At 54.5% G+C, this 11,492-nt stretch overlaps 1 protein-coding gene across 1 annotated transcript in view; it reads right to left on the reverse strand.

Moving 5' to 3' along the window:
- Window positions 1-790, reverse strand: part of OBSL1 (obscurin like cytoskeletal adaptor 1) — a 34,398-nt gene extending 33,608 nt beyond the window's left edge. The window contains 1 exon segment of the mRNA XM_078876241.1: window positions 1-790. Within this exon segment, the coding sequence (XP_078732367.1) occupies window positions 1-735 (735 nt within the window). The 5' untranslated portion in view covers window positions 736-790.
- Window positions 791-11,492: the final 10,702 nt, after the last annotated feature.

Below are 11,492 nucleotides of genomic sequence, written 5' to 3' on the forward strand. Positions count from 1 at the left end.
CGGGGGCCGCGGCTGGCCGGACGCGCGGCACGAGAAGGCAGCGTCGCGACCGGCGCGGACGTGCACCGAGCGCGGGGCCGACTCGAACGCGGGACGAATCCGGCTCGGAGTTGACGTCGACGTGGGCCGAGATTGAGTGGGCAGAGTCCGTGGTGGCGGTGTCTGTGTGGTTGGCAGTGTCTGTGTGGTTGGTGGTGTCTGTGTTGTTGGCGGTGTCTGTGTGGTTGGTGGTGTCTGTGTTGGTGGCGGTGTCTGTGTGGTTGTCGGTGTCTGTGTGGTTGGCGGTGTCTGTGTTGGTGGCGGTGTCTGTGTTGGTGGCGGTGTCTGTGTGGTTGGTGGTGTCCGTGTTGGTGGCGGTGTCCGTGTTGGTGGCGGTGTCCGTGTGGACGGGGTCACGCCCGGCGGTCCCTCCGCCGCCAGGGCCTCCGCCGCCGGCACGCTGAGGGTCACGGCCATGTAGGCCTCGCCCACGCCGTTGGAGGCGCGGCACGTGTAGAGGCCGCTGTCGTCGCCGCGCACCTCGCTGATGACGAGGCCGTAGCCGCCGTCGCCATCCTCGTAGGGCCGGTAGCGGCCCCCCGCGCCCAGCCGCTCGCCCCCCTTCTCCCAGACGACGACGGGCGCCGGCTCGCCCGCGATCTTGCAGTTGATGGTGGCATCCGCGCCAGGGACGAGGCCACGCGGGGGCCGCGGTCGCGACAGGAACCGCGGAGCCCCGCCGAATGTAGAGGCCATGGCCGGGGTCGGGTGTCCTGGGAGCGAGAGGCGGCGGCGGCAGCGTTAGCGCGGAGCGGCGTGCGCGGGCCCCGTATTTAGCCAGCGGGAGGGCGGCGCGGCGGGAGGGGTTAGCCGTGTGGGTGGGTGCCGAGCCGTACGTGGGTAGTGGTGCGGGTGAGAGGGATGGGGTGGGTGGCCAGTGGTGGTGGTACAGAGAGAAGGTGGGGAGATGGGCCGGCACCAGAGTCTGTGATGATGAGCAGTGTGGGTGGTCATCGCTTTGCGTGGACGAGCGGTGGAGGTGCGAGGGAGGGAGGGAGGGTGCTCGTTCGAGTGTGCGCTGAGTGATGCGGGCGAGTTCGAGCAATGCAGGGTGTGTGGAGAGAGGTGAGGAGCGGTGGTGCAGCGGTTAGCGTGCTGCGCTACGAACCCGGTGACCCGAGTTCGATTCCCGCTCACGGCCAACACCGGTGACGATTATCTGAACCGGTCCCGGGCCTCCCCTAGGTTGACTCAGCCTCAAATGAGTACCTGGTGCGGTGTGTAGTAAACATCGCCACTGGGGAAACAAAGGCAGCCGGGCGTGGTGCTGGCCACTCACCCCCTCGCGTACCGTCCCGGCCTTCATAGGTGCTACTCGCTAATAGCACTTGCCCCTACAGTCTGTTAAGGCTACACGGGGGAACTTTGTCTTTGTATGTTTGTGTAATCTGTTGTATGATTAGTTTTTTGTATGTATGACCAGTTCCCTAAGGCTGGGGATCATATCACCCGTGAATGCCTCCCGATTGGCGTCAGACCACGTAAGCTGAAGACAGACCCCAGTAAACGTGGAACGCTTTGGCCCCAACGATGGACTGACGGTTCCAACCTCGTGCCAACGTTGGGCCCCCGCTCGGCACGTTGGCAGGGCGGGTGAGATTGAGCCCCGAGTCGTGAGTGGCTCGGGCGGGGCGTCCGCGATGCACAACCAGGTGCTATAGGCTGCGACGAGGCGACATGCTGCATGGCAGTGAGAGGATCAACTCGCTGTGCCTCAATCTTGAGTTGAAGCTTTCGTGACTGCAGGAATCCAAACTCTTTGGTTCTTTCGGTAAAGTCACGTAGGTCGAAAAAAAAAAATATCACGACGTTTCGATCGCAACACAAGCGGTCGTCCTCAAGCGGAAAAAACTCATCCGGCAGTGGAACTGCTGAACCAGCGAGAGAGCTGCTACGACAAGAGGTTATTCACGTGGCGATGGGCAAGCAAGCGGGGTTTTACTTCTCGACACGGCTGCCAACGTACCGTACATATGGTAGGTACGTTGAACTTCTTTCGCACCGTACGTAGCCAACCGTGCTAATCGGAGGTGCGCGGGAATGACGACGAACTGAACACAAAAAGCTGTTCTAAAAATAAATTCGTTTTCAACCTTCATTTCAAGGTGCCATAGCTCCAGGTGGCTTCCTCATATCGTTAAGGCAGAGCGTTCCAGACGGCCGCACAAGCGCGTCTGAGAGCGCGCGACGACCGGCGTGGTGAAGTATGGGGAACAGGGGGGGGGGGGTCACGTAACCCCCAGGACCCACAGGTCGGCGAGACGAGGTCGTCATCCAGCAGCGAATCGACAAAACTGCGCTGCACGCGCACGTGGTCAGCTCTCTGCACCCCCCCAAACCTCCTTACGCGCTGCCCCCTAAAGCAGGCGCGTGACGCAAGGCGGCCGCGTCTATAAAGAGACGCTGAGCTCACGCGAATGACATCTCGCTTGGGATGGGCGGGGGGGGCACTAGGTGCCCTACATGATGAATAGGGGGTCCTAACGGGGTCCTCACGGAATCCCCTCGCTCGATCCGATCCCCCACCCCCCCCCCCCATGATTGTCGCTCCTATTTGTATCCGTCTTTGTCTCTCTTTATGCGTCGTTGAAGAGACTCGGGGGGGGGGGGGGCAGTGGGAGCGGTGGCGCAGTGGTTAGCACGGACTTCTCGAAGAACTCAGCGTCGGGGGGATCGAACCCGAGTTCGATTCCCGATCGCGGCGAACGATCAGCGGCGAGTGGTATCTGAACCGGTCCGGGAGCTTTTCAACCAACCCGCAATGACCAGCGTGGTGAAGTATGGTCAAACAAGTTCTACAACCAAGCAGCGGTTATACATTACGCTAATTATAGAACTGAGATTGTAAAGAGACTCGCACAGAGCCGAGCACACCGCCACCCCTTGCCTTCGTCAGCTGTCCTTTGTCTCGCTAGAAATGCGGTCTTCTCTATAACGCCACGATAATGGGTTTGCCTGATCAACATAGTCGGTCATGGTCAATCCACTGCTGGACGAAGGCCTCCACACAAATCCTCGCCGTCTCTCCCCGTCACTCGCGATGCTGACAGATGCGGACAGATCGTCTGCTAAAGACCTCGGCGTCTTTGTCTCTCCCGTCGAAGTGAACACAGCAACAGCAGCAGACTCACCAACTTTCAATCCGTCTCCCCGTACGCGGCGGCGCACGTGCTCTCTCCTTAGTCCGTATCGCCGACGATGACGGCGATGGTCTCGATTGCTTTTTTCGCTTCTATATTTCTTATTGTTGTTGTCGTCTCTGTCTCTCGTCAATTGGAAACAGCAGCAGCAGCAGTAGCAGCAAATTCACCAACTTTGTTTCAGCTTTGTCTCCCAGGACGTGCACCACGTGGCCTTATTACTGCAAATGATGATGTTGAAGATATTGAGGATGATGACGTTGATGATGATGACATTGATGACGATGATGATGTTGAAGATGTTGAGGATGATGACGTTAATGATGATGTTGAAGATGTTGAAGATGTTGAGGATGATGACGTTGATGATGATGTTGAAGATGTTGAGGATGATGACGTTGATGATGATGTTGAAGATGTTGAGGATGATGACGTTGATGATGATGTTGAAGATGTTGAGGATGATGATGACGTTGATGACGATGGAATGGCTGCTCGTCTCGCCCTGCTAGGCGCTGCACTGACGGCCGGGGGGAGTCGGCCTCGCGGTCTGGGGAGCTCCTCGCGGGTCATCAGAATTTCAGCTCGGGGAGGTTTAAAATAGGCGGCCACGCTCCCCAAGGGGGGTAGGGGTGGCCAGGGGCGGGTGGCTGCATGGTTGGGGGGGGGTCTGTGGGGGCAGGGGGAGGGAGGGAGTCGAGGGGGAGATTGTTGTGACGTCAGCATCGTCAACCCCCCCCCCCAATACAAAGACAAAGATCCCCCGTATAGCCTCAATATACTTTTTTGGGCACAAGCGCTGTTAGCGAGCACCTATGAAGGCCTGCACGGCACACGAGGGGGTGGGTGGCCAACACCACGCCCGGCCGCCTTTGTCTCCCCAGTGGCGATGTTTACACATCTCACCAGGTACTCATTTGAGGCTGAGTCGACCTAGGGGAGGCCCAGGACCGGTTCAGATAAACGTCACTGGGTGTTGGCCGTGAGCGGGAATCGAACCCGGGTCGCCGGGTTCAAGGCGCTGCCCGCTGCACCACCGCTCCCAACGGAACGACGCATGCACACACGTGCACTCACGATGCGTGTAAGGAGCAAAAACACAACACGTCCTGTCGCCTTCACAGACTGTTTGGGCGAGTTGCTATGAGCGAGCGCATGTGAAGGGAATGACGCTGTGGCGACAGCACCACGCCCGGACGGATTTGCCTCCCCGATGTCTAACTCACCGCGCCGGGTCCGCATGCAATGTGGAACCGACCCAGCGTGAGAACCCGGGCAGGGGGCCGGTTCGGATCATCGCCACTGGTGTTGGCCATGAGCGGGGATCGAGCGCAGTCACGCAAACCACGACCCTACCGCGCCCCCCCAAACAACGACGGTATTGACATTTCCAGGCACCACCGCTTGGGATTCGAACCCAGGAAATCCTGTTTACCAGACAGGCGCTCCAGCCAACTTAGGCAAGACGCCACACTCGCACGTGCGGACTGTGTGGTGGACTTCTTTCGCGCCGTACGTAGTCAACAGCGCCGATCGGATGTTGCTGGGGGAAGGACAACGAACGGAAACGCAAAAGAGCAGCGGACTCGACGAGTTCGTTGACAACGCTGTGACCTCGAAAAGATAAATGTACGATAGGCGACGTTTCGGGCAACGGTCCATCTTCATGGTGCATTTGTATTAAGTAATTGTGTTATTCGTGCTGCTTGCATCAATAAATAATTAGTTTCATTTTGTATATTAGTATCATCATCATCATCGTAATAAATACACACCAACACGTTGACACATTTGCCAGAGTCAAAGAGCTCCCGTTTACCTTACACATACTGATTGGGCAGGTGCTGTTAGCGAGCACCTATGAAGGCTTGCACGGCACACGAGGGGGGGGGGGGTGGCACAACGCCCGGCTGCCTTTGTCTCTCGAGCGGCGATGTCCACACATCGCGCTAACAAACTCATTTGAGGCGGAGCTGGCCTAGGGGAGGTCCAGGACCGGTTTAAATAATAATCGCCAGTCCGCTGCATATCCGGTATATATACACACACACAGAATATACACACCGAGATATGCAATATTAATGATCGTGTTGCTGAGGTTACGGCGGCGTTTGTGCCAGGCTTGGTGCGCTTTGATGCCACGCTGCGTGTCTAAAACTACCCCGAAACAATTCAGTTCCTAACATCGCCCGGCCTGACCGCCCTTAGTCGTCATGGGGAGCACCATGTGTGGAGTGAGGCCTCCCTCCACCCTCCATCCCAAAGACAAAGATCCCCCGTGTAGCCTTAACAGACGTTTGGGACAAGTGCTGTGAGAGGGCACCTATGAAGGCCGGCACGGCACACGAAGGTGTGGGTGGGGTGGTCAACACCACACCCAGCCACATTTGCCTCCCTAATGGCGATGTTAACACACGGTACCACGCACTCATTTGAGTCTGAGTCGACCTAGGGGAGGTCCAGGACCGATTCAGATACTCGTCACTGGTGCCGACCGCGAGCGGGAATCGAACCCGGGTGGCCGGATTCGTAGCGCAGCGCCGCTAATCGCTACACTGGCGCCCCCCCCCCTCCACACGCACAACACGCAACCACCACCACCACTCTCGCCTTTCTATTCATAGACGCGACACCGAATTCCTCTTCGTCTCCCCCGGAGCGCAAGGAGGTCGCTGCCTCCATGTAAAGCGTCCATACCGGGGGGGGGGGGGCTCAGAAACATGGGGAGGGGCTCAGACACATTGGGGGGGGAAGAGCGAGCGAGGGTTGGGGAACGATGGTCAATGCAAAGCAAACGTTGAACGCTAAACGGAATGGCTCACGCCGCGACCTGCCTGCCTGTCGTGCATTCCGCTCTGGCTCTCATCCCCTCCGCCTGTGCGTGGGGAGCGGTAGTGTCGCGGTTAGTGCGCTGCGCACGTGGTGACGAGGACCCAGAGGAGGAGAATGAAGAGGGGAATGAGACTCGGCGGAGTGATGCGCATGAGAATTTGGAGAAGGACCGGGACCATGGCGATGATGATGATAAAACAATCTCCTCTTCGCTCGTGTTCCACGTGCCCGCGAGCCGCCTGTCCTCGCTAGGGGCTCGAAGCTACGCGCTGCGCCTCCGGTGCCGCCCCGCGTGCCAGGGCCCCGAGGCGCCCCCCCGTGTTCGTGGCTTCATATTCTTAGGTTTTTTCGGTAAAGTCACGTAGGTAAAAATTTTAAATTTAAATTAATGAAAGTAAAATAAAATAAAAATCACGACGTTTCGGAGGCAACACAAGCTTCCGTCTTCAGGTGGAACCGTCACAGCACGATTGCTGTATCAAGATACAGCCTAAATCAGTGTATCAAGATACAGCTTATCGTGCTGTGACGGTTCCACCTGAAGACGGAAGCTTGTGTTGCCTCCGAAACGTCGTGATTTTTATTTTATTTTTATTAATTTAAATTTTTTACCTACGTGACTTTACCGAAGAAAACCTAAGAATATGAATCCTTGCAGTCACGAAAGCTTCAAATCTAGAATTAAGTGTTCGTGGCTCTCAGCGCCGCGCCCAGAAGCGCGGGCGAGGTCGGGGCGCCGCGCACACGGAGGACTCGGCCGAGACCCTCCCGGCCAGGATCCAACTCTTGCAGGTGTCTCTACCCCACAGCACAAACCGACCCCGTGCTCCCCCCCCCCCTTACCCCCTGCCGTACAGGCGGGGGGTAAGGGGGGGTGAGAGCCAGAGGAGAATGCACGAGAGAGACGAGCGGATTGCGTCTCATTCTCCTCCGTCAGCAGCTTTCCCGTTGTGTTTGTTTCACCCGATGACGGTTGCTCGTGTTGCGATCGAAACGTCGTGATCTATTAATTTTCTACCTACGTCACTTTAACGAAAGAACCAAAAAGAGTGTGGATTCATGCAGTTACGAAAAGCTTCAAATGAAGATAGCGTCTCATTCTGTTCATTGTCGAACGCGTGCGTTATCGTTTAACATCGACCGTGAATGCGGCTCTTGGGCTGTTCTGCCTCCCCCCCCCCCCGTTACTTGTCGTCACCCCACCCGGCCCCGCAGGTGCCCCCCCCCCCCCCCCCGGGAGGGAGCAGTACCCCCCACTTCCACCGCGAGGCGACGCTCATCTCGTTCGAGGAGCTGGGCTGGGCGCACTGGATCGTGTACCCCAAGAACTTCACCTTCTACCGGTGCCGGGGCACGTGTCCCACCGATGAGCCCCCACCACCAGCACCACTACCATCACCATCAGCATGGTGGTGGTGGTGGGGGCGGTGCGGGTCGTGGGGGGGGGGCTCGTGGCGCGCGCGTGCCACGAGCCACGCGCCCTCGGCCGTCATCTTCACCAGGCTCACCAACACCAACAGGCGACGTCACCACGGCGACTGTGCCAGGCCAGGTGCACAGAGGCCACGTGAAGTGTCGAAGGCTCGCCGCTGACAGGAGGAGGTCACGGGACAGACCCAGCAGGTGCCATGGGTTGGCCGACTGAGATGACCGGTAGATGCGCCACCAAGCTGTAACCCCCCCCCCCCACTACTGTGCCAACTTGCTGCATTTTATCCGCCCGGCGCTCCGCTCGTTGTTGCGAGCGTCGCTACTCCGCCCTCAGTTGTTGCTGGAGGGCGACTGCCTCCTACTGTCCAGTGGCAGCGTTCTTCACGAGCCTCCTCCACACACAGGCCGATCTTGACACCGCTGGTATCAGTCTCCGGCAAGCCCACTTGGCTCCACATCCTCCCGTACCGCATCAGTTCACGCACTACTCGCCTCTCGCCTGCACCTCACGAAAAAACAATCACCTCTCACCGCCACGCGCTCACCTCGGATTTTTACACTCGCCCAACAGCGAGCATCGCCCACTCGTCTAACTGCAAATTCATGTACCTCGCCTCACCTTCACTCAAATTGCCTAAGCCGGCACACATCTCGACCTTTGCACTCACCTCGCCTAAACTCACCACCCTCGCCTTCTGCCGACTCCCCCCCCCCCCCAAACCTCACCTCGCCGGCCTCCATAACGCACTTTCGCAATTGTCACCTCACCCCACCATGAACCCACCCAACCTTACAAAAAAGGGGATGCATACACTATCGGTGTTCGTATGACAAAAAAAATAACCCCTCTTTTCTGCATCTACACCGGATAAAATTTACATTCTTAAAGCTATCAGCCCATTTGGGATCTTCTTAAGGAGAAATATATTTACCGGCGGCAAAGCCAGGCTTAGCTGAACTATAAAGAACTATAAAGAACTATAAAGAGGTTGTTTGGGTTAGATCGCGTAAATATATAAATGTGTCGTTAAAACCCGCCACCACCCGACACAGTGAAGGTTGTCACGTAAACAGAACCTGGCCAGTTCGTCACTAGTACAGCACACCGGTGTGTTGGAGAGCCAAGCCACAACATTTACAATCTTGAAATTTTACACGATCTAACCCCCCCCCCCCAAAACCCCCCCCCCCTCTATTATGGATTATATTGGTCGCGAAAGCCTACTCTGCGTGTTAAACTTAGCTGAACTCATGATGACCACACAGTCACCGGTTTTAGCAGGCCGTGATTTGGCGAGGGCACTCCCCTTACAAGCAAGTGAGGGGGGGGGGGTAGTGACCCCGTCGGCACAAACACGAGCTGGAGACTCGATTAATTCACGATGCCGGCTTTGTTGCAGCACTGCGAGCCGATTGAATAAATAATCGTGAGACGCGTCCCCATCCCTTGCTGTTCGTTTCCGTTTATTGTCATCTTTTAGGAAACGCCACCAGGCAGTGGATTATGCCTGGGATAATAACAACAAAATCAGAGCAGCAACCTACACCTCACAACCAATCAATCACTACGGTTCAACAACAAGAACAAAAGAATAATAATAATACAAACGCACTTTGCATCACCGGCTACTGGACAAGGCGAGCATCTCCACACGAGAACACCTCCTGCTGGATGATGACCGCCTCCCCACACGAGCTCCGTGTGGGTCACGGGCAGGCGGGGTGTGTGGGTGGGTCACGGGCAGGCGGGGTGTGTGGGTGGGTCGCGATCATCCTTCACCACGCTGGGTTTAGTGCGGGTTTGGCGAAGGTGAGAAGCAACGGTGGGGGGGGGGATGTTGACGCGATGTGCCCCCACCCAACACGCAACGCAACACCGGACGTCATCAACACCGGCGTGAGAATGATGAAGAGGAAAAGAGGCTGTGGCGTACATTGCAAACTTTCCCTCCAAAAAACCCAAGGTCACGGGTCAAGCGGCAAAACATGAGAAACGAAATAAACAAATCAACTTGCGAGTCTGAATTGATGATGATGCTATCTGTAATTTTACCATCGTGTAAAATAAATAAAATAAATCGATTTTAGAAATCAGATCATGACCCCCCCCCCCCTCCAATTCGTGGCAACTTCATCAACTTGCCCCGGGGCAGCAGGGAAAGTGTCGCACCCCTACTAACGGCTGATTTCTAATAACACTACAGAACACCATTGGAACCTCAAAAAAAAGTGTCAGTTTTGTTGCCAGATAGAAGGGTAAAAAAAAATATATTATCATACTACAGAACACTTTCAGATTAATGAATACCTGGTGTAAATAATCATTTTTAAACTTAAGTCAAACACTGTATAAAAAAAAGGCGTAATCCCAGAGGATTCTCACCCCGTTAAATAAAAGGACCACAATGATTTAAAGCCGCTTTGGTCAAGAATCCACGACTGGATGAAAGGCCTCTCTCCCCACACCATTGTCGCTCATGGGGATTATTTGACCACACTGCACCACGCTGGTCAGTTGAATGAAGGGCCCAGGAACAGACCAGCCACTTGCTCCGCAATAAAAAACAATACCTGGACATAAACATCATAGAAAAGTTCTAGATTTGAAGCTTTCGTGACTGCAAGGATGCATACTCTTAGTTCTTTTGGTAAAGTCACGTAGGTAAAAAATGAAATTAAAATTAATAAAAATAAAATAAAAATCACGACCGTCACAGCCAGATTTGCTGCATCAAGTGACTTGACGCAGCAAATCTGGCTGTGACGGTCCCACCTGATGACGGAGACTTGTGTTGCCTCCGAAACGTCGTGATTTTTATTAATTTGAATTTCATTTTTTACCTACGTGACTTTACCGAAAGAACTAAGAGTATCATAGAAAAGGCACATGCAAAAGCTAAATAATATAATTTCCATTATATTAAACAACGTGTTCTACTAATATTAATACACTGTAGGCCTTGCAAGTGGTTAAATAAAAGGACATGCAGTACCATAAATCAAGTCAAACTCCAACAGGCACCTCTACGCTGTCAAACGGCTGCTCCACGAAAATCACACGGAGCAATCGAATTACAACCAACTCCTGCTGCAAGGAACTCGCTCCAAAAACACAAAACAAAGTGGTAGCACCCAACCAAGACGACCACCATCGTCGGCATCGTCATCGTCATCATCATTATCTCGTTTTCAGTGGCACTACAGCAACGTTACATTCAAGCGCAAACATCGTGCACGAGGATTTGGTTCAGCCACTCACTGTGCTCATTAGGAATGTTATCTCCAGGAGATAACGCAGAGATTCACTCTCAAAATACGCACGCCACACACAACATAATACGGTTTTGTGATTACGCAGCACACGCATGCCAGGGGCACAGCAAAGATACATATTTGGAATGACACCGAGAGAAACGAGTGGATCAGAGCAAACGAAAGTCCGTGGCAAGGCATGGACTTGAGGAAAAAAAGTGGGCTCGGGCAGATACGCATCCAAGATGCATCTCCCGAGCGAGTTCTGAAACTCCATTTCGCGGGAAAACATAAAGTACCCACTTCGTAAAGTGACTTTCAGGCACTTCTTGTGACGTCGCTAAAGTGTGAGAACCAACGTATTGTAAACTGCACAGCCCAAAGGACTTAAAATTAACATCATTAATGATTGTTAAGACAATTGTAACATCACCACTCGGGAACACATCCCCCCCCCGTAAGTAACTTCAGACTACAGGGAGTTCCCTTGCGTAAATGAACCTGTGAATCTCAACGGACCCGTCTCTCTCTGCTAAAATAAAGGATGTCGAACAGTCGACTGCTCGCTCTGTCCCCATGGAACCCAGCGGGTGCCAGACCACCACGCACCTACAAACATCGTTACGATTACTAAAGCGCAACGACAAATCATGATCGTTTCAACTCGTAAAATATATATATATAAATACGAGCACCGCTCAGGACGCTGTTATCACGTGACCGTATATAAAAAAAATAACACGAGTAGACAAGACGTAAAAAATACCCACGAAATTAAAACGCAAAAAAAGTGAAAAC

Source organism: Lampetra fluviatilis, chromosome 2 (assembly GCF_964198595.1).
Source record: "Lampetra fluviatilis chromosome 2, kcLamFluv1.1, whole genome shotgun sequence".
NCBI classification, from domain to species: domain Eukaryota; kingdom Metazoa; phylum Chordata; class Hyperoartia; order Petromyzontiformes; family Petromyzontidae; genus Lampetra; species Lampetra fluviatilis.